Below are 26,399 nucleotides of genomic sequence, written 5' to 3' on the forward strand. Positions count from 1 at the left end.
AGAGCATCTATGCTCTTAGTGGTTGAGCCCATGTCTCTGGACCCAAACCTACCTTTTTAAATCCCTGGATTTGGCTGTATCATCATGTTTAGGAACCCCTGCTTTATGAAATGAAATGCCAATACGACAGTTTGGTTTTTTTTTTTTTTTAACCAGTATAACTTTGAGGTTTAGTTTATAAAGATTGTAATCAGTGTGTTTTAGACCAAATGGATCTGAAGATCTTTTAAGGATCCACTTATTTTTATTTTCTGTGTATCATTGTTTGCCTGCATAGATGTCTGGGCACAGCACGGATCTAGTATCTGTGAAGGTCAGAAGAGGACATAGGATCTTCTGGGGCTGAAGTTACAGATGGTTGTGAACCAATATGTAGGTGCTGAGAATTGAACTCAGGTCCTCTAAAAGAGTGGCAAGTGCTTTTAACCTCTGAGCCATGTCTCCAGTTCCCACTTCCTAACCTTTTAAAGTCTACCTTACCTATTAAGAATTTGTTTTTTAAAAATCTACAGGTCTTTCACTAAGGAACACACACACTTTTGCATAGAACTTAAGGTTCTGTACTAGTTGGCATTAATGCCAGTTTTATACAGTATAAAATCACCTGGAAAAAAAACCCCTCAATTGAGTAGTTGTCTTTATCAGATTCATCTGTGGGCATGAGTGTGGGGTGGTTGTTAGTTGGTGTTTGAGCGCTCAGACTGTGAGAAGCACTGGCTCCTGAACAGGTGACTTATGACATACATAAAGCTAACTGAGCACAGGGAAGAGCAAGGCAATGAGGAAAGCCAGTAAGCATAGATCCTTCATGATCTCTCCCTCAGCTACTGGCATGGCTTCATGCCCTGCCTCTCTTCAGTGAGACTGACCTGTAAACTGGGATACATGCTTTCCTGTCCCAAGTTGCTTTGAATCAGACTGTTTCAGTACAGTCCAGGAAGGACGCTAAGACAGGTGGATATGGCACTTACGCTGGAGAGTTTTGCATCAGCATGGCACAAACTAAAGTCATTTGAGAGGAGAAAGCCTCGCTTGAGAAAATGCTTCACTCCCCAAGGTCTTAATTGGTGACTGATGAGGGAGAACCCAGCCCATTGTGGGAGGTGCCATTCCTGGCCCTGATGGTCCTGGATTCTACAAGAAACACGCTGAGCAACCCACTGGGAGCAAGTCAGTAAGAAGCAACCTCCATGGCCTCTGCACCAGCTCCAGCCTCCAGGTTCTTGCCCTGTTTTGAGTTCCTGTCCTGACCTCCTTCGATGATGAACAGTGATGTGGAAGTATAAGCTGAATAAACCCTTTCCTCCGAAACTTGATTTGGTCATGGAGTTTCATCACAGCAATACTGACCCCAAGTAAGACAGCAGTTGTGCGTCAGACCTATGCAAATTACCTGAATGCAGTGGCTTAAGACAGGAAACATTTATCATCTAACAATTCTGGAGATCATGGGGGCTTACTGGACTGACACCAAGGCTTCTATCTCTGGCCTGCGTTCCTGGAAGGGGTAGGGGAGAAGACATCTCTCTGTCCTCAGATGCTGCCTGACTTCATTACCTCATAGACTCCACCTCCAAAGCTAGCTGTGATCTCGCTTCCTTTGTCACACCTCTTCAACGACAGCTAGGAGAGACTCTTTATCTGTAAACATCCCCGTGTTTAGACTACTGGGGAGTGCATAACTCCAGACCATGCACCCACCCACCCTCGCCTACCCTAGGCTTTTGCACTGTTGTTGTAAGGATAAACCCGATTAGAAAGAAACAGAAGAAAACGTCAAGTGTGTTTAGTATGAATGAGACTTTGAACGTGGAGAGAGTGGGAAGGAGTGAGTGGGGAGGGGGTTGTGATTTTACCAGAGTAAAAAGTTAGTTCAATAATAACATTAAACTTGGAATACTCAACTTCATAGAGTCAGAGATAAATGAAGCTTGCCAGGGGCTGGACTGGGCTGGGCGTGCTTGTTAAACTTGTATATAATTTAATTTGCGAGATGAGCTATCGATGACGACACAACCAAAACGAGGTTAAGACGTAGACTCTATGCAACCTATACTGCACCACCATCTCCCACACGCAGGGGAGCACACCCGGCTGTGTTGTGTGTCTGCCAAGCTGGAAGGCACAATGGCCAGGTCAAGGAGTATGGAAGGATGCTCTGCTCTCTTCCACATGATTCATTCTTACAGCAACTGACTGGAGGTTGCCTCTGAAGAAAGAGGTTCCAGATGGGCAGACTATTCACCCATCCTTGGCTCGAGTGGCTTCGGGCCTTTGTGTGTGAGAAAAACTCACATTGTAAAACAAAAGAGGAGAGACCCAGTCAACCTGAATCCCGCAGAGCCTAGGACATTGGACAGGATGCGGTTCACCCGGGTCCAGCACCGGATCCCGCCGATGCTTCTGGAGCCGCGTCCAGCAGGGGGCGCTGCGGGCCCGTCCCGCCCGGGCAACCCGGGCCGCCCACCCCGCGGGCGCGCCTCTCAGCAGTCCAGTGCCGCCGGGCCCGGGACCCGCTCCTTCCGAGAGCGCAGACCTCTCGGCGGGGATCGAGAGGACGCGGTGAGCTGGCGGCCGCCCCTGGCCTCGCTCCCGCTCGCGCTGCAGCCCATCGCCGCGTCCCAGGCTCAGACACGGAGCGCACGGCTCGCGCCCTGAGCAGCGGCGTGTCCCGGGAGCCCCGATCGCGGGCCAGGGCGCAGGGCGGCGGCCGGCTGGGGATGGGCGGCCCGGCTGCGGCGCGGCCCGGCGCCGGGGGGCTCCGCACGCTGTTGCTGGCGCTGGTGGCCGCGGGGGTCCCGGCCGGCGCCTACAACCTCGACGCGCAGCGCCCCGTGCACTTCCAGGGCCCCTCGGGCTCCTTCTTCGGCTACGCGGTGCTGGAGCACTTCCACGACAACACGCGCTGGTAAGTGTCCCCTGCGGATCCTCGACCCCGGCGCGGCCACCCCGCGGTCCCCCAAGTTGGCCGCCGCCTTTCCGGCCTCTTCCACGCCGCCTCCCGCGGGGCCGATTTAAATGTCCGGCGGCCACGCTGACATCCTGGCCTGCTCTCCGTGGTCCGGGAGGTCCATGGGGGTCCCTGCCCTCCCTGGGCAGTCAGGCACAGTTTTGCTCTCGCCACAGCAAAGTTAGTTGGCTGTGTGCCCTCGAGGGGCCACCGCTGGCTGGCCAACTGCCCCAGATCCCCGGAGGGCCCCTAGGAGGCCAGGCTGCTCTTGGGGACCACTTCATGTAACTCTAGGACGCAGCATGCAAGAAGCAGAGAAACAGGGGATGTGGTGGGATTGGGTCCTGAAGGGCTTAGGGATCTCCAGGAGAGGTACCCAGGGGCCCCACAAAGTTCAGAGAGGATCTAGGATGCAGGGAGGATTCCCCCAAGGAACAGAATGTATGGCTAGTGGGCAGCCTGGAGCTCTTCTCCCACGTGCCAGTCTAGAGAGAGACAAGACTTAAGAGGATGAAGTTTTTGGTTCAAAGGGTACAGTTGCTAACCAGCGGAGATGGGTGGGCCTGCAGAAAAGACTAAGGTTCTCTGTCACTAAGCATCAATAGTGAAGTTAACTGACCCCACAGCAGGAGCGCTTAGAGAAGGTGGGTAAACCACTTTCTCTAAGAAAGAAGCAGCCGCACCATGCACCACGCCCACCTTTTCATAGCAGCTAGAGTTTAGTTGTCAGTAACTCCTCAGCCTCATTTTAGATGATGTTACTGTGGGCCCAGGAGATGGCTAGTTCGAGTTGAGGGTGTTATCCCGTGAGTGAGCATCCTTAGAGGCAGCCTGCTGGGTGATGGAGACTGGATATGTGTGTGTTTTGGACATGCAATATACTAGGAGTCTCTGCTCAGAACTGGACAGGGGCTGAAGCAGTGGGGGTGGGGGGTTGTGGATGCAGGTCTTTCAGAACCCAGGAGAAAGAACTTTGTGACTGGCTTTGTTAACGCTTTCGTATATTTAGGAGAGCAGCGTCCAAGAGAACCAGTTTTCAAAGTCCTTGAGTGTTGCTCTCATCTGCATCCCTTCCTGACATTGATTCTAGTCACAGAGTTACCAGCCAAGGCTGCTTCCTGCATTTGCCAAACCCTTCCTTTTCAGACAGCAGGGCAGAACACTTCCTACGTTCTGCAGACTCCAGATCCACTATGGGCTTTGGGCTTGGTACAGCTTATGGCTGGATAGAAACAGTTTGTAGAATACATCCCAGAACCCCACGTAGTGTGGCCTCAGCACTAAGCATATGGGAGGAGCTGTCAGAAATAGAAGGGCTGTTCAGGGTGGGGAGGCTACTAAGGAAAGGGCAGGCAGCTGTGGCACCCAAAGGTTAAGTGGGAACTGCAAGCTGTGCCTAGCCTGTGTGCCCTGCAACAGTCTGGTTCCAGGGACAGGAGCCAGGTTTCTGTCACCTGGATTTGGATAGACCCCAGGTCACAGCCTCTCTGACTGGTAGGAGCAGACCCAGTAGAGAGAAGGTGTTCAGCTTGCTTTGTTTTTGAAAGACGTCGTGAATAGATTTTGCAGAGAAAGAGGGTTTGACCTGATGCTCAGGCACCCAGGCTGCATGGTGATGGTGGACATGCTGGGGCTTGACCTTGTCAGGAGAGGGTCAGGTATTTCTGTGGGGACAAGCAGCTGGCCTGCTGATCTCAGAAGTGCCTCTCCTGCCCAACCACTCCCTGTACTGGAGTGCTGCTGGTTCCTCAGTTTTTTTAGCAGCCCTCTGAAATTTAATATATATTTAATTATATTTATTACATATATAATAAAAATATAAATATATTACATATAATATATTATAAATATATATATATGAATATATTATATGTAATATATATAAGATAAAATAAATCTATTTAAAGCAGATTGCTTTCTCACTACAATGCCATAGTCTCTTTCTTGAATTCTTTTGCTGCTTAAAAACCTGTCCTCCACTCTTTCTTCCTTATTCCCCCCACATTTTCTTCTTGGCTCCGAAATACGGCCTCTTCTGATGCAACCCCCAGTCAGGGACTTGTGGACTTTGAAGCAGGAGAAACTTCCATTTCTTCTCTCTTCCTTTTCTCTAGAGCGAGGCCTGTGTGAGGTCAGTGGAGCCCCAGACAAAGGCTTTTCACCTACACGAGCCCCTACTGCGGCCCCGGGTTTACTTTTATTCCTATACATTGAGAATAATCTTAGAAGTAGCCACTGGTCTAGTCTTGTGAACTATATAGGTCTACCCTAAATCTTCGCCTTTACTTATAACCCTGGGGTTGGTTGATTGACTTAATGACTGAACGAAAGTCTCTTAGTATTAGGTATTCCCTGAGCCCACTGTCCTCTAAGCTTACCGGGTCATTTCCAGTTATTTATAATTGTAACAACATTTGTAAGCATTCTTACAGTGAAACACTATGGACGTTCTTAATTATTTCCTCTCAATCAATTGCTGGAATCAGAATTCCTCAGTCAGCTAGGATGTCAGTTTTACAGCATTCTGTATTGTATTACAAAGGGTCCCATGAAATGGGAAACAGGAGATTCGGGTCTTGGCGTTTGGTAGCTGTTTAGCCAAAGGCCGGTATGGTGCAGTGGGAGGGCAGAGAAAAACTTCAGGGAGTAACTTAGAAAGTTCACAGGTGGAAGGTGGGGAAGGGAAGGGGTTTCTACATGAGAAACTTATTGAAGCCTGGGTAGGAAAGGATGACTAATGTTAAGGAAACATTGTATCTCTGTTCCACTTCCAGAAGAGATGGTCTTTAGATTATCAGTTGTGATATGATTTGGGACCTTTGTTTCAAGCTAATTGGCTCCCAGTTGTGTGGTACACAGGACAGAGAATGTGCTAGAAAGGACAAGGAAAACCCAGACACCAGGTGGCAGAGCTGAGGGGTCCAGGTTGCAGGTTTCTGTTACTGTAACAAACACCCCTAGTAAACTTACAAAGAGAAGTTCGTTTTGGCTCACAGTGCAGAGTCTGACTGGAGTCTGTGGTTGTTGGCCCTAATGCTTTTTAGCTCTGTCAGGGTCAGGGGTACACCATGGTGGAAGTTCGTGAAGGGCAAAAATGGAGAAAGAGGCAGGGGCTGGGCTGTCCTTTTTAAGAGTAAGACTTGCCACAGGCCTAACCCCATAAAGGGTTACCACCACTCAGCAGTGACAAGCTGGGCCTGAGCCCGATCTGCAGGGTGTTTTATAAGACTCACAGGTGAGTGTGTGTCACAGAGTACATGAAGTGTCTCTGCAGTGAAGCTGTCAGCTCTTGGGTCTGTAATCAAGTTCTTTATGAACTCAAATTGTTCCTTTTTTGAGGGAGCTCAATGCCTGCATAAAACAGGGGTGACCTTGGCTCTCAGAACCCCTGAGTTGAGTCTGGCTCCTGAAATCATACTCCTACTCATGACACAACCAGCTTTGTTCAAAGTACCTCTTGAACAGATCCTTGTCACCATGCCATGGACAGCAAGAATTGTCCCCGTGGATAAACTGTCATAACTGATGACATCGGTATCAGTTTTGATGCAGACATGAAAGCGACTGAGCTTTTCTTTTTCTTTTTCTTCTTATGACACCCAGGGAGTATCTGCACACTCAGAACTCTCTTGTCCCCACCCTTCCCAACCCTGATTCTTCTGGCATCCTTTGAACAATATAAGTAGATGCCAGGGAACATAGACAAAGCCAATTTCTGTCCCGGTCTCTAGCACTTTCTCAGTTGCAGAACCGACAACTGTAACACTCTGAGATATAAATAAATGGAGCCTGGCTGCCCCTGCAGCCCCCCCCCCCCCACACACACACACTCTAGAGTCCAAAGTGGTTGGGTGCGCTGGCTTCCTCTCTGGCGACGTGCTTCCTGCTTCTCCTGGGACAGCAAGACTGCTGTGCTCAGGCACTGAGCGAGCTCTCAGAAGTGGCAGGCTGGAGGAGCATCATTGACTGAGGAATCCGAGCAGTTCCAACCTTCCGTTTGCATTTGGAGCTGAGAATCTAAAGTTCCAATGGGCTGCCAGGTGATGTTGACACCTGCCAGAGTATTGTGGTTTACATAAAAACGGACTAAAACTAGGCAAAATTAAGAATTCAATCGCACAGTCACGTAGGAGTAGTCACATGGCTATGTCCGGGACAGCCCGAATAGGGAAATGTTTGTCGGGCCCAGAAGGCTCTACTGACTGAAGTCTTAAAGAGCTTAAAGACTTGAAGGAAACTCAGAAGCAACAACCAAAAGGTCAATCCTTAGCATATTTTACTATTAAAACCTCAGCAAGATGTGTACATAAAAAACCTGTGGAGCATGGAAGGGGACAAGCTGTCTTTTCATCTGTAAAATTTTGAAGCTCCTGTCATGTACCGAGAGCTAACGGAGACATCACCCATTGTTTTCTGGGGTTCTCACCTGTGCCTCAGGCAAAATATCAGCTGTATCATAGGCTCCAGCTGAGAGAAGGTAGGCATGGGGTATTTATTCTGAGGGAAGAGGGAGATTCCGGAGAAGATGAAGGATTTAGGCGGGGGCCTTGGGATATGGGACTCTGTTCCCCAACCTCATCTGGTCTTGTCAATCTCTGCGAGGAAACACCAGAACTGTTAGGTAGTTCTGCCGTCTCATAAGCTCTCTGACCAATGTTGTGGCGTTGCGCATGCTCAGTGAGCTCAGCGTCTACGTCTACGTCTACGTCTACGTTTACTCAACTGGGAGCTTGCAGGAGAAGGCATGCAATGACTTCCTCAGAGGCTCTCCTGGGGCACTTGTGCTCAAACCGGGCCTCCCTTGTCCCACTTTCTCAACCTCCTGGGAGGCAGAGCTGAAAGCACACACATGGGATCCATGCTCAAAGGGGACCCAGGAAGAATCTTCAGAAGGACTTCCCTGAAGATCCTGAGGAACAGCCAAGGGTGCTGTTTCCCCAGCTGGTGCTGAATCACCTTATTACTCAAGGGAGAACCTGCCAGGTCCAGAAGACAGACTCTTGTCATTTCAGCCAGTGAGGACCAGCTGTGAGTGTGAGAGAGTGAATGGCTGTCCCCGGCCAGCTCCTGTTCCCTGTGATGTGTGTCTGTCCAGATGTGAGCTCCTTCTGATAATGTGTGCGATCTGTCTTTGGGAAACTGTTTTCGTGTTTATTTAAAGCAGTCAAAGTGTTCTTGGGAACCGTTTACCTCCAATGGAGTGGACCGTAACTTTAAAAGGCAAAATGAATTGTATCAGAGTGTTGCTGGGTAAGGCCGACAGGTCAGCCATATCCATAGGCATAACTGGATTTTGTGTGTGTGAGTGTGTGTTGTGTGTGCACATGTGTCAGCAAATACATGGAGGCCAGAGGACCTGAGTTACCACTCCTTAAATACTGTCCACTTTGCTTTATGTGTTGGGTCTCTCACTGGCCTGGGGCTGGCCAAGTAGGCTAGAGTGGCTGACCAGCAAGCCCTAGGAGTCCCAAAGCCATGATTTTAAGTATGATGTCACCATACCTGGCTTTTAAATGTGGGTTTTGGGGGCTGAACTCAGGTCCTCAAGTTGTAAGGGAGATGCCAACTATGTCATCTCCCCAGGCCTGTTAGCTGAGTCTTACGCCCTGCTCCTTCCAGACAGCCTGGGAGACATAGGGAGTGATGATTGGCCTTTGGGAATATGACTTGGAAGCTGAATCTGCATTATTCTTGCCACAAGCTGGATCTTGGGGTTCTCTGTTTCTGATGCCAGAGGGCTCGGGAGAGGGACTTCGAAGGCCCAGCAGACTTCCTAACTTTGAATCACTGAGGTCTGTGAACTGTAAATCTTTTTAAGCAAGTGGATTTGGCTAACAGCCAAGGCAGAATAAATCGTTTTATTCCCCACCTTTCTTTGTGCCAGAGGAAGTCTCAGGGAGTGAGGGCAAGTCCTAAGCCGGGAAGTAGGGAGTGAGAGACTGAAAAAAAAAAAAAAAAAAAAAAAAAAACCCTCTCACTGGGTCCCAGAGGCCTGCTCTTCAAAAGAGCCAAGGAGATTTGTGTTGTGGGTTGAAATTAGCAACAATGGCTGCACCAACAGGGAGGAGAAGGTCTCCTGGGTGGCCTGGAAGGCATCAGAGGTGAGAGCCAATGGAGGAGGTAAATTTCGTGTCTTTTTGTGTCCCTATATTGGGGGCAGCAAGTTACCTTCATGCAGGCGTCATCAACCTCAAGAGAAGCTGTTTGCTATTCAGACAGGAGGGCGCTTCCTCATTCCGTGGCAGGAGCTGGGAGACCCAGAATGGATGTGGATGTGCCAACAAGGCGGGAAGCTAGGTCAACATTCCATCTTTTCAAGAACACTTAACTGAATGCCAGAAAGACTTGATGTGACAGCTGGACCTTGAATCAGAGACCTATGGGATTGGGAGTCCTAGACTTTGGGGTGTCCTCCCCATTCATGGTCTTGCAGCGCTGACAGAAGGTAGCACCTACAGCTGTCACAGGAGCTCTGGCTCCTGCCCCGGGCTCTGCACAAGTATAGAAAGTAAGTTGTTCTTAGCCGGTTTATAAAAATCACCTCTGGGACCAAATACCTGACAGAAACCACGTGAGGGAGAGAAGATTTCTTTTGGGTCACAGTTTCTGAGAGTTAATTGGGCCCACACCTGCTTTGCCCAGTGTGCATGGGTAGAGCATTGTATTGATGGGGGGTGTGTGTGGCTGAGGCACTTCTTTTTAAGATATCATGTAGGGGGATCTACTTCACTGGATTGCACAAGAGGCTAGGTAGCCCAACAATGGCTGTCTGCATTCAGGAGAGGCTGGGAGGTTGGTAGCTGCTTAGTCTGTGAAGTACAATGTCTCATCAGGCCCAGACTCAAGCTGATGATCTGGAAGATTCTCAGAGACTCTTCTGAGAAGAGTCTCTTCGTTCTGAGAAGACGTGTCTCACATGCCTTCATTTGACTCCGCAAGGCTGAAGAAGCTGGTTTCTGATATCAGCAGGGATGATGCCAGCAGCAGCATGGAATGGCAGGACAGACATTCACCACTGGGAATGAAAGCGGGGCAGGCAAGCAGCTCAGAGGCACTTTCTGAACCTCACAGTGAAAGGAAATACATCGTGAAACAGAAGGAGCCAGAGAAAAACGTGTCTTCCAAAGATGTTTCCAACTAGGGACTCGAGTCCTCCAACTAGACCCTGCCTCCTGCCTTCCCCGGACTCTGAGAGTCTGAGAGGACAGAGCCACCCATTAGTCAGAGCTCTCAGTACCTAACCATCTCTGTAAATGTCATCACAGACACACACCCCCGACTATGCTTTACTAATCTATGCATTGGCATTTAAGCTAACAGTTGAGAGTAACCTCTGTGGATGGTCAGTATGCTGCTTGCCACACATGCACAAGGACCTGGGTTCTGCAAAAAGCAGACATGGTGCCGTGTAATTGTCATGGCTGTCATTGAGAAGGCAGAGACAAGCAGATCCCTGGGGCTTGCTGGCCAGCAAAGTCTACTGTGTGAGTTCCAGGCCAGTGAAAGAAAACATCCTCCTCCTCCTCCTTCTTCTTCCTCCTCCTTCTCCTCCTCCTTCTCCTCCTTCTCCTCCTCCTCCTCCTCCTCCTCCTCCTCCTCCTCCTCCTCTTCCTCCTCCTCTTCCTCCTTCTTCTTCTCCTCCTCCTCCTCTGTCCTCTTCCTCTTCTTCTTCTTCTTCTTTTTAAAAAAGATTTTATTTATTTGTTTTATGTATGTGAGTTCACTGTTCTTCAGACACACCAGAATAGGGCATCGGATCCCATTACAGATGGTTGTGAGCCACCATGTGGTTGCTGGGAATTGAACTCAGGTCCTCTGAAAGAGCAGTCAGTGCTCTTAACCGCTGAGACATCTCTCTGGCCCCAGAGAAAACATCTCAAACAAAGATGCATAGTGTCTGAGAAATGAGTGAATCTAAGTTTGTCCTCTGGCCTTTACACACCTGAGTATATGTGCACACACATAAGCACTAACCATCACAGATGCCTGGCCTTTACACACCTGTGTATATGTGCACACACACAAGCACTAACCACCACATTGCCTGCAGTCCCAAGAGGATGTAGAGAGAGATGCTGAGGATAACATAGTTTTACCACTGTGTAGCTGTTAGGATGTAAAAGCCTTGCTCTGCTTTCCTTGGAGAAGGAAATGACCAGAAACAACAGAGGATGTGTCGGCTCCCACTTTGATCTCCAGAGGTCTAAGCTTGCTGTAGTTTTGCCTGACATGGGACCACAGCCCATGCCCCAAGCCAGGCCAGTCATCCACCCACCATTAGCCAATTAAAACTGCCAAATTAGTAGCGAAAAGCAGAAAGATGTTTCTTCAGTGTGAGCCGACTGGGGAGGGTGGCAGACAGATCCAGGAATGCTCTCTCTGCCCAAGTCTGTCTTCAGGTCTTGAAGTGAGGTTACTATTTAAATGGAGGACAGCATCATGCATGGGAAGGCAGTCCCGGGCAAGGTATGTTCCTGCCTATCATTGTTTTGGGGCTCCAGTACCTCCAGTAAGATGACCCCTCCAAGATGTCAATCTCTTTGATTGAAATCTCTTTCTAGAGATAAGTTCTCCCTCTGGCTGGACCATATGTCAGCATTTTTCTTTTCCCAGCGTGAGATTCCTGGGGGAATTCCAGTTTCGGGGGGGGGGTCCTTTGTTTTGACAGTCCAATAGCCAACTCATGGGACACAAATGTCACTCGGCATATCTTCATCCCTGCCAGATTCCTTTGGACTGCAGTGTGAACTTGATATTCTCAGCCGCATGAGAACACAGTCCTTGGCTCTGAGTTCTACCCTATCTGATGCCTTGGGCACATCTGTTAATAGCAGTGGCCTCTGAGGTCCCTTCATCCCGGCATATCCCACCCCACTCCATGTCCTTCCTCCCATCAGCTGGACTCAAAACTTCATCAGCTTCATTCTCTGATGACTCTTCTTCCATTCGATTACTCCAAGCTATTTTAACCACCTTTGACGGATACTTCTGTGCACTGGAGGCACTGTGTGTGTCGTCGGCCTACTGTGGCTGAGGCACAGAGATGCCACGCCACCTGTCCAAGATTACACAGCAAGTACATGTGTGGCACTGTTACTTGAACCCAAGCTGCCCTAATTCAATGCCATTCCAACTACTTTGTAGACCAGCATATCTCCTACTCTTCCTTCACCCCAACCAAGTCCTTATTCAAGGAAGTAAGTTCTAAAGCAAGAAAGAGATAATCCGATACCCCTTTGGAGCATTTTGTAAGTCCTTACAAATGAGACATCCTAATCCACCCACTTTGGGGTGTGGGGTCCCCAAACCCTTTTTAAAATTTTTTTTTATTGGATATTTTATTTACATTTCAGATGCCATCCCATTTCCTCATTTCCCCTCCCTAGAACACCCCTATCCCATGCCCCCTTTTCCTTTTTGCTTTTATACAATTTTTTTTAAAATGTTAATCAAAGACTTTATAAGTTTGGTAATGCTCAATCAGAAGTGTAACCCAATACCCAACCTAGATATATAAACTATCTTTGACTGGTGGAGACACGTGAACATCTGCTTCCATGCCCCCCCCCCTTTCTCTCATCACCTAGCTTCTCCCCAAACACTTTTGACATCTGCTGTTTCCCCTTGTGGCTCATCATACTGTTTCGATAGGGAGAGGTCATGAAATCTCTCTAGAGGTAAGGGAAGGAAGGTTAGGGACCTATCCAAGGTTATGTGGCTGGAAAAAAATGGTCAGTTCCTGGGACAGTGCAGTAGTTATTTTTCTTGTGGTTGCAACCGAGCACCTGACAAGAAGCGGTTAAGGAAGGAAGTGTAAAGTAATATGGATTATGCTTTTCTATGTCTAGCTTCAAACAAAGGAGACTCAAACTATGATTTCTTTATTTATTAGACTCTGCAACTACTGTGGGATGACCCATAATCTAATTCTCTAATACTAGACCGGCTATTTCCCCAATTGCGTTCCCCAGATACTTACTGTTTGAATCTTCCCAGGTTACTTCTGCTCCAGCAGTCTGGCATCCTGGGGAGGCATTTCACGCAGGCAGGTGCTTCTGGTTCATCATAACTAATGAAGACCGCCTGTTCTGTCTTCTCCTCCAAGCGTTCTCTCTCTCTCTCTCTCTCTCTCTCTCTCTCTCTCTCTCCTCTCTCTCTTCTCTCTCTCTTCTCTCTCTTCTCCTCTCCCTCTCCCTCTCCCTCTCCCTCTCCCTCTCCCTCTCCCTCTCCCTCTCCCTCTCCCTCTCCCTCTCCCTCTCCCTCTCCCTCTCTCTCTCTCTCCTTTCTCCTTCTCCTTGTGTGTGGTCCCTACCTGAACCCCCCCAACCTCACAACTCAAAACTCTACCTCTATTATCCCCAGTAATTGGTTGTAAGCATTTTTATTTAACCAATGGTTTTAAATTGGGGAGTAAGGTTACACAACAAAGGCTGCCATACGTGGATATTTGCTCATCTTGGGGCAACCAGATTTTGGGGTACAGAATTTATCATATGAATACAAGCAACACCAGACCAACTCCCAAGAAGAAAACATTTGGTTTTGCTCATAGTTCAAGGATGTCCAGTCCATCATGGTGGCAAAGGTGTCGTAGCAGGAGCCGGAAGTGGCTGGTCATAATACTGTATCCATAGTCTGGAAGCAGAGATATGGATGTTGGCACACAGTTCAACTTTAACCTCAGTCTTTAGTCTTTGGGATGGTACTGCTCACATTTGGGATGGGTCTTCCCTCCTCAGTTAATTCTTTCTGGAAACATCTTCATGGTCATACCCAGAAGTGGTTTTTTTTTTTTTTTCATGGTGAATCTAACCCTAGACAAGTTAGCAATGAAGACTAACCATCACAACAGACTTCAGGCAAATGTTAGGGATTTTCCAGCACCTAACCACATCTCTCACAGCCGTCAGTAGCAGGTCTGTGGTCCTGGCTGTGGATGAGAGTCCTTCGGAGGAAGGAAAGGACAGCAGGAAGCATGAGGAGACAGAAATCCCTCTCAGCAGCCAATCAGGATTACCAGATTACACCCGGGGCAAATGATGAGGGATAGGGTTCCTGAGGCTCAGAGCCCTTAAAAATAAACCATTGTTTCCAATGATGCTGAAACCCAATGGCTGTCAGCAGCCATCATTCTGAGGCTCAGGATTCCATGGCTGTCAGGTTAGGCTGGGATCAGCAAGTGTCCTTCTGTTCTGAGCCTGGCTCTCTCATGTCAATCTCTGTTTTGGCTGATTGGCCAGTTGCTGCAGGATCGACTTCAGCTGGGTGGGCCCATCTCTGCTCTCCATGACTAATCCAGCATGCTCATCTAGAAGGTTAACCTGGGCTGGGCACAAGGTGGCTGGGCAGGGTGCCAGGAGAGTCAGTAGAACCACACATAAGCCCAGGGGTCAACCCTTCATCCCATCCCCCTCACATCCTAGTGGCTACTGCAAGTGTCAGAAAGGAGGAAGCAGACATCACCTTTCAGTGGGAGGAGCTGTAGGGTTCTGTGGAACAGGACAGGGATACCGGAAGGGTGGAGGACAGTGGCTGCTTCCCTAATGGGAACGGTGGTGAAATCACCCTCGGCGTCCCTGGATTTCTGTGATGTCAGCAGAAAGCCAGAATCGATGCTGCCTAGTGAGCAGAAAACGGAGCTGAGGTCTTAAGGGCCTGTGAGTTCCTTGGGGGTACAGCCAAGGACAGCACCCCACTTGGAGCTGGGACAAGTGAGGTGTCTAATTACTCTGGGCATCACACTCAGAGCTTTAGAACATTTTCTTGACCAAACCTCACAAGAGTCCTGTTGAGTCTATCTTCATCCCCCCACCCCACCCCCATTTTATAGCAGAGGAAAACTGAGGCTCAGGCTGATCGAGAAACACACTGGAGGTCACACAGCTTGTCAGTGGTGGAGGGAGAATTTGGCCTGTGCATCTTATACGTTATCGTGAAGAATACAGTGGGGGAAGGCTAGGGATGTGGTTGATGTGGTAGAATGCTCGTGTCGGCTCAGCATCACCTATACCAGATGTGGTGGTGCACATCTGTAATCTCACCATTCAGGAGGTAGAAGGTGAGGAACGGGAGTTCAGGGTCATCTTTGGTTAGACAGGAAGCTCAAGACTAATGTACAAGAGACTCTGTCTCCACACATGGAGAGAGCAGGGAGAATGACTCAATCCATGAGACACTTGCCTTGTAGTCAAGAGAACCTGAGATTGATTCCCCGGCACTCATAAAAAGCAGCATATATGGTGCATGCCTGCAATCCCAGGGTTGAGGAGCTGAAGATCAGGGATGCCGGGGCTCGCTGTCCAGACAGTCTAGATATATCAGTGCTCTCCAGGTTCAGCAAGAGACCTTGTCTCAAGATCAAGCAGAGAGATTGAGGAAGACCCCCAACAGCGACCTCTGACATATACATGTATACTCACACCTGCACATGCTGCCTGCACAGAGACACACAAAAATGATCAAACACATATGTACCATTTACCTCCACACACAGACACACTATCATGTACACACATATGTACATGCTTCCATGAACACACAGACACACCAAAATGAACACATACATGTGCATGCTTACCTGCACACACAGACACTCCCCATATGTTCATGCTTACCTGTCCACGCAGACATACCCCCACATATGTGCATGCTTCCCTGCATCTAAAGACACACCCTCACACATGTGCATGCTTAACCTGCCCACACAGACACATCCCTTCACACACGTGCATGCTTACCTCCACACACACACTACCATGTACACACATATGTGCATGCTTCCCTGAACACACTGATACACCGAAATGAACACATATATGTGCATGTCTGCTCACACAGACACACCCTCACATACGGGCATGCTTACCCGCACACACAGACAACCCCCATATGTGCACGCTTACCTGTCCACACAGACACACCAATACAAACAACTTAGGTGGAGCTGTTAATTAAAAGTGCCCAGCAAGCTTACTGCTAAACCACCTGCAACCTGGTTTCCTGAAACTTAAGAGGCACCTCCTGAGGCACTTCTGGTTCATGGTTCCTGGTGGTGAGTACCTGCCTTCTCCCTCTGAGATGAAGCCTGCAGTAGAGTCGGAGAGCTCCAGCAAGGTTCTCTACTCTGCTTAGCTGTATTGTGTCTAGTGGGGGGTGAGGGGCAGGCAGTGGTTCCTGGGGGTTCTCCGCAGTAGATACACACTGATTAATCGTTTTCTGCAGTAAATACACACTGACTAAGCTGGGTTCCTGTAACTGGAACATGGGTCCCTGGGGAAGCATTGGTTTGGAATCAAATGCATGAAAACAAACCTAACGGGTTGGAAGTTTGTAATCCCCACTCATTGTTCTCAAACTGGCTGTAATTTTGCCCTGTGGTTTGGTCTCTGTGGCGTCTGTGGGGAGGGAGGGAGCCGTGAGGCGCTGCTACTCCCAGGCTTCCCCTAGGAAGGCAACTCTGCCTCTGCCTAGTCCCTGATACCTGCTCTCCAAGGAACTGACCTGTGAGAGGAGAGTCAACCTCTGGTCTCCACAGACACACACACTCATGTGCACACACACAAACCTCATCCTATTGTAAGTTTACGGTTTTGTATTGGGTCTCATTCATAGCTATGCTCTGTTTCCTAAGAAGCATGGCTCTGCCTCTCAGGAAACAGTTGAAGGGAGAGGAGAAAGAGTGCCTCTGGATTTGGACTCTGGGCTCAGAAGCCCCCACCATTGGGTATAGCACCTTAACCCAGCCTCCCTGAGTGGAATAAGTACAAGAAGCTGCCAGGTTGGATTTGCCTTAGTTAGGAGCCAGGTTCCCATGATCCTCCATGCTGCTGGTGGATAAACAGGCAGGCATATGTTTCCAAAGAGGTTTATGAGCTATTTACGAGGGAGGCGGACCTTTGGTTAGCACCATGCTAGTAATGTCAATGTCTAAGAAAACCAAGGCCAGGGTTGGAGTTCACCTCTTCTATTCTGTGAGCCTGAGGGAGGATAAAAAAGTCATTCTTTATGTACCAGATCTCAGTGTTTAAGCTACAGACTCAAGAGCCAAGTTCCAACCTCAGAGGGCTCACGGAGCCTCCTTGGGCATCCCTGGGTGTGGTATTAGAGTATTAGAGTATTAGAGTAGCTAGCAGCAGAAGGGGTACTGAGCACCTGCTGGCTTCCTTTTCTCCCTCCTACTGAGCAGAAGCGGGGTTAGGCACAAGCTGCAGCCAGGCAGTTAGGGTCTAGGACAAGTTTCAAGAGCAGCCTTGACTACCTGCATCTTCATCTGTGAAATGGGGATAATGTTAGCAGTCCCTGTAGGTGCTCCCATGGGACCACACTCGAAGGAACAAGCAGAGGTGGGAACAGCTTGATGCTTATTTGATGAGAGCCTGTGGCTGGAGAGGTCCTTTGATAGGGTACCTGTACAGAGGAAAGACATGGTCTTCTCTGGGGTACCTTGAGGATGTTTCATGGTACCCCATGGAATATGACTTCTGTAACCCAGAGGATGAAGAAAGAAAACGAAGGTGGCATTCTTTCAGCAGCACACCCTGAACTCTGAGCTGTTGCGATCTCCGACTTGGCCAGCAGCCAGCTGAATGAGCTTCAGAAGCCACACTCCAAGGCTGGCCCGTGGTAGCTGTCTTGCTGGACTGTGGCCTAGGTAAAGAGCCAGCACTGGGCTGCCAAGGAAGCCACAATGTTCTGTAAACACAGAGGCAAGCACACTCTCCAGTATGCCATTCTCTGTGTGTCAGGCACGTGCATAGACACACGTGTCTCTTTAGCTCACATCACAGGATCTGAGAAAACTTTTCCTTTGGGGCCTGCTGGTTAGAAGGATGAGCCAGGGGATGCTAGCAGGCTTTGAATCACAGCTGTTGTGAGAGCCATCGAGTATTTTGGGCTTGGAAGAGCATTAGAGTCCAGCAGGTCCCTTCTCTGCTTTAGATTTTTACCCTCAAGTCTTGGTTCTGTGTGGGAAGAAGCATCTATCTGAGAATTCTGCTCTAGGCTCCTTCCTGCCTGGCAAACTAGGACTGTGTCTGAACTGGAAGGAGTGGAGCCACCAGATGGTTCTAGGGTTGTGGTGTTAATGCCGGGGACACAGTGGACCCATAGCCTGCTACTTTCTGTAGCCACTCCCTGCCTCCTGTGGCCCATGGGCTTTTGTCTCTCTTCTTTACTTCTTGTGACTTCAAAGTTATTCATTCTGGGAGGATTCTTCTCTACAACCTCTTTGGTCATATCTGCCCCTCACTCCATGATCCTAGTCCTCCTGGACTCCTCCTCCCCAGTTCCCCTCCTCCCCATCTTCCCCTCCCTCTTCGTGTCTCCTCCTCCCCATCTTCCCCTCCCTCTTCGTGTCCCCTCCTCCCCATCTTCCCCTCCCTCCTCGTGTCTCCTCCTCCCCATCTTCCCCTCCCTCCTCGTGTCTCCTCCTCCCCATCTTCCCCTCCCTCCTAGTGTCTCCTCCTCCCCATCTTCCCCTCCCTCCTAGTGTTTCCTCCTCCCCATCTTCCCCTCCCTCCTAGTGTCTCCTCCTCCCCATCTTCCCCTCCCTCCTAGTGTCTCCTCCTCCCCATCTTCCCCTCCCTCCTAGTGTCCCCTCCTCCCTATCTTCCCCTCCCTCCTAGTGTTTCCTCCTCCCCATCTTCCCCTCCCTCCTAGTGTCTCCTCCTCATCTTCCCTTCCCTCCTAGTGTCTCCTCCTCCCCATATATTACAATATATTACAAGAAATATATTTCTTGTAATAATTATATATATATATATATATATATATATATATATATATATATATATTAAGAAAAGGGGTTGGACATTGTGGCACACACACACACACACACATATATATAAAACCCACCGAGTCAGGTGCTTCCCATATGCTCAACGAGGGTGTAGGTCTATCCACTGGATCATGGGCAACCAGCCAGGGGTCAGATCCTTGAAGAAAACAGATTCTCTGCCTCCACTCCTCAGTTCTCCTCAGTTCCAATAGCTCCTTAGCGAGGGGTGTGGCCTTGTGAGCCCCTCCCCCACGCACGCTGGCATGCTGGCTGGCTCGCTCCTGTGCACTGTGCAGGCAGTGATAGGTGCTGTGAGGGCGTATTGGTTCCCTTGTTTTCAGAATACACTTTTCCCCAGCAGCCCCCTGAGCTTCCTCTTATACTCTTTCCAGCCCCTTCCCTGATGCTCCCTGGGCCTTGGGGAGAGGGGGTGTGATTAACAACATCCATTTCTGACTGAGCATCTCAGTCATCCCCTCTCTGCACTCTGACCAGATGTGCGCCTCTGTATCTGTCACCGCCGCAAACAGACGCTGCTTTGGTGAGACCTAACTAATCTGTGGGTGGAAGGATACATGTGCAGAAGGCAGCTGGATGCAACAGTAGCTTCTTTATTTTATTTTATTTTATTTTATTTTATTTTGGGTGCGTGGTGCTGGAGATGTTACCCAGGGCCTTGGGCAGGCGCTCTGCCACTGAGCGACACCCCAGCCCTTCGTGTAAAATGAGTTACAAATGGTTGTTTACTGGGTTGATGGGAAACCTGAGTCTGTGGGAGGCTTGAGACCTAGCACAAGGGTTTTACATTTATACCCGCTCGCCTTCAGGGCTTGACATGGCAGGTTGTAGATGCTGTGGCCTTTAAGTTGTCAATCTGATAATTCTTTTCACCTGTGAAAACAACAGGCACTCTGAGGAAGGCCCTTTGACTCCTCCAGTGGCTCAAGCTTAGCCCTAGAGGAAAGGGGGCTGGAGATTATCCCTTAGTGTGGCTTTCCTCTTGGGTTTGATTCCCAGTGCCATTATGGATTTGAGTCCTAGCATTCAAGAGCTGGCCAAACCTCCCTCGTGTGGATGAGCCAGGCAGTGAGTATGGTCTGCTTGGGAAAGGACTCCCTTAGTCCTCAGGGACACAGACTGCTAGGAAATGCTACATTTGAGGCTCATCATGGAGGGGCTGAAGATATGCGAGCTGTCCCAGCCAAGATCCTGCAGGGACACATGGCAAGGCTGCTGGATGGGGCCTTGGTAGCTCCTCTCCTACCCCAGGAAGAAGCAACCCTACAGAAGGAAACATACACCTTCCAGCGTTGATCTGGGAAGAGATATTTCTTTGCAGGGTTGGCGTGTGTGTGTGTGTGTGTGTGTGTGTGTGTGTGTGTGTGTGTGTGTGTGTCTGGAGTCCTCAGGGCTCCCCCAGGTTCTGAGGTGGGAATTAAGACAGAACCTTCCCGTGGGGCCTGACACGAGGGCTCTGGTATTTAATTAGTGACAGTGTCCATGAGCCTTGGTTGAAATCTACTGAGGCTTTCAGACTCAGCTGTACCATGTGTCAGCCTTATTTGCCAACCTCTCTGCTTCACTAAAGCATTGGTAGGGAAGGTGCCATGAAGTCTGACTGGATTGAGATGACTGGGTGATTGAGACCCCAAGAAGGAGGTGGCCCCCTGGAACAGAGCAAGGGGATCCGGGGCCAGCTTTCTTTACCCCAGGCAGGCTCCTAACTCTACTCTGTAGAGAAGCCTAACAGTGGTGCCTTCCATCCTAAGGCCTGCTATATCTAATATCCTGGGATGGTCAGCCTTGTACATTTCATGGATGCTAGAGATAAAGGAACAGCTCAAGTTCCCACTGAGCAGGCACTTGGAACCTGCAGCTCTTGGAGCAGCAGGGCGGAGCCTGTCCCAAGTGTCCTCGGACAGTACCTTTTCCAAGCTGCTTACTGCTCAGCACACATTGTGCCCAATTGTTGTTATTTAGTCTTTTGTGCTGTAGATCTTTTGTGACAGACCCTGCCCTGGGGAGGTGGAGACAGGCCCACTTGGGGGCTCACTGGATTTGTGAGTGCCAGGCCAGGAAGAGACCCTGTTTTGAAACAGAAGATGGATAGAACCCAAGGAATGGCAACCAGAGGTGACCTCTGCTCACATATGCACATGAATGCACACACATGAGGGCACAACGTGTGTGTACATATAGACATGCACACTTACACCACAATGCATACACACACTTAAAGTCTAGGGCAGATTTATTTCTGTAACTCAAAGTGAACTTAATGTTGCTTTTCTCTTTGTGGTTTGCATCTACCAGGCCCAGAATGAACCTACTCTACCCTATCTTATTCTTCTTCCCCTCCCCTCCCCGCCCTCCCCTCCCTTCCCCTCCCATCCTCTTTTCTCCCCTCCCCCTCCACTCCCTTTCCCTCCCCTACTTATCCCTCTGGTAACTGTTAACTAGTAATACTGAGCATCTGTTCAATTACCTACTGATGGCCTTAGTCAGGGTGATGAAACACCATGACCACAGGCAACCTAGTGAGGGAAGGGTTTGTTTGGCTTGCACTTCATTGTCCATCATTGACGGAAGTCAGGGAAGGAAGTCAAAAAAGGCAGGAACCTGGAGGCAGGAGCTGATGCAGAGGCCATGGAGGGGTGCTGCTTACTGGCTTGCTTCTCATGACTTGCTCAGACTGCTTTCTTATAGAACCCAGGATCATCAGCTTAGGGGTGGCCCCACCCACAGTGGGCTGAACCTACCCCCATCAATCACTAATTAATAAATTAGCCTATAGCCTTGCACACAGCCCACTCTTACAGTGGCATTTTCTTAATTGAGTTTCTTTCCTCTCTGATGACTCCAGCCTGTGTCAAGTTGACATAAAACCAGCCAGCATACCAAAGGCTTATTTTTCTACTGGTTTGTGTTTCTTTTAATTGGTTGTTTTACTTAAGCTGTGTGTGTGTGTGTGTGTGTGTGTGTGTGTGTGTGTGTTTCTTGATGCACACTCAGATTGCTCACTATTGCATAGACAAAGATGTAAACACCTGCCTTTTCTTCTCCAGCACTGGTTGTGACCACATGCTTTTTCTTTTTGATACGCAGGGTCCTTGTGGGTGCACCGAAGGCAGATTCTAAATATAGCACTTCAGTAAAGTCCCCTGGAGCTGTGTTTAAGTGTCGTATCCATACCAACCCTGACCGGAGATGCACCGAGCTGGACATGGCTCGAGGTGGGTGGATATGCTTGTCAGGGAAGAAATGGAGTGACACCTCCATCCTTTGTTCTTTTTCTATATAGAATGTCCTCATCCGACCTACCCTCTCTCCCTGTTCCCATCTTACAGATGTGTACTGAGGTGCTATAAGGTATTAGGCACTGACATATGCCAATGAACAAAGCAAAGAAGGAGACTGTCATCCTGGTCCTTAAAAACCAGTGGTCAGAATAGACATTAAAATAAATAATAGAGTAAGAGAAATCCAAGGTGTGTGCTAGGGTCAACTCTATATTGGAGATCGGAAAGGGCTTCCTTAGGGACCTTTCTGGGTATGGAAGGTAGCTATCTGGGAAGTCCAGGAAGTGAAGTCTCCAAGCAAGAACAGTGTTGTAACAGGAGGGTGAGCAAGGGAAGGAGGAAGGTGGGAAGGACATCTGCTAAGTGGGAGGGGCGACACAACATAGGGCCTCACAGGACAGTTAAATGATGGGACTTTACTCTCTGTGTGTGACCGGAGGCCATTCAAATCAGTTTCAGCTTTTCCATCTTCCATGGTGAAAGGCATGATGGGATGGGTTGCGGGCTCACTTGTGTCTAGTGGATTATGTAGATTTACTAGCTCAGTCTCCATGGATTGGCTCTGGTCCAGCTGTACACACTGGAGCTTGCTTGCACTGAATTACTCCGAGAAGTCTGAGCTGGGAGAGGCAAACACAAGGAAACCCAAGCTAAGTGCAGGAGAGCCAGCTGCATGGGCTTGCATGAGCTTGCAATCCCAGGGTTGAGGAGGAGGAGATGAGACTCCCGTGGGATCACTGGTCAGCCGACAGAGCTAATCTGTGAGCTCCAAGTTCAGCAAGAGACTGTCTCAAAGGGTAAAGTAGAGAGTTACTGAGGAAGACTCCTGACGTCAACCTCTGGACTTGACATGCATGGACTCACACATGAATACACACTCTCCCAACATGTGGCGCACACACGCACACATGCACATACAAACATGTGGCACACACACATATGCACATGATTATATACCTCCAATATGTTCACACACATGCAAACATGTGAGCATACATGGATACGCTCTCTAACATTTGCACACATATAGACACACAAATGCACCCTCCAACATGTGCACACACATACACATGCAAACTTGTAAACACACACACACACACACACATATACACACACACCAAACAAAGCCAAAAAAAAAAAAAAAAAAAAGAGTCCTAATTTTCTTTATCAGAAGAAATTGTGCTTGTGTGATCTGCTCATCGTGCTTGTGTGATCTGCTCTGTGAAATGTTTGTTACAATGACTTCCCAGAACATCAGTGGAAACACTTTTTCTTCATGGAGAACTTTGTTGTGGAAAAAGAATGAGCTGAATTATCAGCAGCGTTGCGTTACAAGTTTCTACCGAGTTGACATTTTGTTATAGGTACAAAAGTTTGAGTCCCCAGGACCACCCTTTGAAAAGCAGCCAGCTGTACCATTCCTCAATCCAAATCTGACCTCTTTTCTCCCTCCAGGGAGGACTCGTGGTGCGCCCTGTGGGAAGACCTGCAGGGGAGACCGGGATGATGAGTGGATGGGGGTGAGCCTGGCCCGGCAGCCGAAAGCAGATGGCCGTGTTTTGGTAAGACCTCTGGGGAGAGGGTGACTTGGGACAGGGCACCCTAAGAATGAAGGGCTGACCCCATAGGAAAGGTGGCTAGCCCAGGAGCCAGAACACAGCGTTAAGGCTATCTGCTCTGCGTTGCTGCTTTGAGGTGTGTCTGAACTGCAGTTTCAGGCCACATATAACTGCATACAGCAGGGGACAGCGGGAGGTTCAACACAAAACTGTAAAGTCACTTCAAACATTGTAAGGTAACGTTTGTGGGATTAAAAAACACCTCCATTGTGTGGTCCTCAAGTGTGGACCTTGTAGGTGACAGTATCATATTGCCATGTCAAAGGCTGACATGCCTAGAACCTGCCGTTGTATGGTCCTTAGACATACTGGACTGAGGATATAGCTCAGTGGTAGAGTGCTTTCTCCCTCTACCCCCGAAAGTAGCAAAGCACTTTATGTGGCATGCAACATAAATAAGCAATTGTTGAGGCTGGGTTGCTTTTTTTTTTCATTTTTTTAAAAAAATCAAATTGTAATTTTTACTTTTTCACACAGGGGTTATAAACACAAAAAGGCAGGATGTGGGGAAGGGAAGACACAGGAGCATAGGTGTTCATGGGGAGTACAGATATCTTGGTAGAGTGCTTTCTTAACATGCATGAGGACATAACCAGTCCTAGGAGGCAGAGAGGGGATAGGGGGTAGAAAGGCTGAGACAGAGTCAGAGAGACAGAGTCAGAGAGACAGAGTCAGAGACAGAGACAAAGAGACAGAGTCAGAGAGACAGAGTCAGAGACAGAGACAGAGAGACAGAGTCAGAGAGACAGAGTCAGAGAGACAGAGTCAGAGAGACAGAGAATGAGACAAACACAAAGATGAGAGAGATAGAGATAGAGATAGAGAGAGAGAGAGAGAGAGAGAGAGAGAGAGAGAGACAGGCAGGCAGACAGACAGAGAGAATGTGAGAATATAGGTAGGAAGAAGTTTGTCATTTCACTTAAGTATTTTTGTGTATGTTTTCAGGTCAAAGTATAATTTACATAAAATACACAAACCTTGAGGCTGTAGCTTGGGTGCTTGCAGACATTTGAACATGGAAGGAAGTTCTCTGTGTCTTTAGTCAACTCCTCATACTTCGGAGGCAGCTGCTACCTTGCAAACATTGCTGTTGGTTTTTCTGGAACTTTATACGAATGTAATTCTATGCAGGTGTTCAATTCCTAGGGCACACACAGTGAAAGGAGAGAAGTGACTCCCATGGGTCACTCTCGGAAGTGTGCACACACACACACATAGAGACACACACATACACACGCATACATACACATGCACACATACACTCATATATACATGCACACACATATAGACACACATACATATACACACATATACATACACATGCACACACATACACATGTACACACAAACACACATATACATGCACACACATATACACAAACACACATACACATGCACACACATACACACACATATAGACACACATACATATACACACATACACATGCACACACACATACACATACAAATATACATATACACACATACACACATTACACACATACACACATACATACATACACACATACATACATACATGTACACTTATACATGTATGCACACATGCATACACATACACATGCATACACATACACACACATAGACATACACACACATAAGTACATGTTAAAAAACCCAAACCTCTAACTGTGACAGAAACTTGGTTATTAACCATTTCCTCTCTTTTCTTGTATATTTTTCTGTTGAGGGCACTCAAGCATGCGTACTTCACAGTCTGGTGACGTAATTCAGGCATCCCATGGCCAGCACCCTGCAGGCTCCTTGTGCTCTTTCCCAGGCAGCTGATGCCCTGCAGGGTGATCTTCTTCAGACTTCCTACACAGTCTGCCATTGGCTTTCCTCGAAGGCTGTAGGAAGATTTGTGTTTTAAAAGTTCAAGGTCAAGAAGAGAAAGTGAGTCCAGCTGCTGTATCTCAGGGGTTTCCTTTGAGCCACAAGCTGTCAAAGCAGGGGGGCTTTATGAATGTTTGTTCCCAAGGGAAATGGGGTTTCCTCAAGGATACAGGCCAGAAGTTTCCAGTCCCCTCTGAGGAGCTTGATTCTGTGTTCATCTCCTCAACTCCACCTCAGCACACTTAAGAGATCCCCACATTGTTGGTCCTTGGGGGAGAGAGAGCAGCTGGATACTGTCACCAGTATTATAAGGCCTCCCCACTGGACACCACTGTAGGTCTCATTGACCGCCCCTCTCCATTCCTCTGGCCTTGGATCCCAGTCCTTTCATCCCTGTCTTGGCAGGCCATGGATGATGGCCAAGCCACCACATTCTTCTAGGCATGGTGGCCTGACCCCACAGGGTGACTCAGCCCCAAAGAGCCATATCTCTTGTCTACCATTCTTGGGAAAAAGATGGGAGAAACCAAGCATGTATATTCCCCAGAGGGAACCCAAAGCTGTAGACTCAGAACCAATAGGGAGGAGGAGGAAGTAGCTGGGGACAGCAAGGCATGAGATGCCCCTGCAGGCATTGAGTCTAGAGATAGCCTGCTCTGCCAAGATATACTAACTTAGGCATGTGGAACTTTAGTGTGGTTGAGAGCTTGTTTGCAAAAGTGCAAGACAAAGACTCAAAGCTGTAGCAGTTGGTACAAGACTCGACACAGTCTGGGGTCTTGAGCAACAATGAAGAGCATGGGAGACATTTGTCCCCCAAAGCCAAAGAGGCAGGGTTCGAGATTTGTAGGAAGTGGTGCTACAGAGAATCCTAGCTAAGTAATTGAGCTAAATTTCTGTTT

The 26,399-nt window shown here is 48.6% G+C and overlaps 1 protein-coding gene across 1 annotated transcript in view; it reads left to right on the top strand.

Annotated features, from left to right (window-relative positions):
- The first annotated feature begins 2,522 nt into the window (after positions 1–2,522).
- The window catches only part of Itga9 (integrin subunit alpha 9), a 295,010-nt gene continuing 271,133 nt past the window's right edge, over positions 2,523–26,399 (top strand). The window contains exons 1-3 of the mRNA XM_034484311.2: positions 2,523–2,908; positions 21,831–21,958; positions 23,480–23,586. Coding sequence (XP_034340202.1) covers positions 2,721–2,908; positions 21,831–21,958; positions 23,480–23,586 — 423 coding nt within the window. The 5' untranslated portion in view covers positions 2,523–2,720. The remainder of the gene's footprint in view (positions 2,909–21,830; positions 21,959–23,479; positions 23,587–26,399) is intronic.

Source organism: Arvicanthis niloticus, chromosome 21 (assembly GCF_011762505.2).
Source record: "Arvicanthis niloticus isolate mArvNil1 chromosome 21, mArvNil1.pat.X, whole genome shotgun sequence".
NCBI lineage: Eukaryota > Metazoa > Chordata > Mammalia > Rodentia > Muridae > Arvicanthis > Arvicanthis niloticus.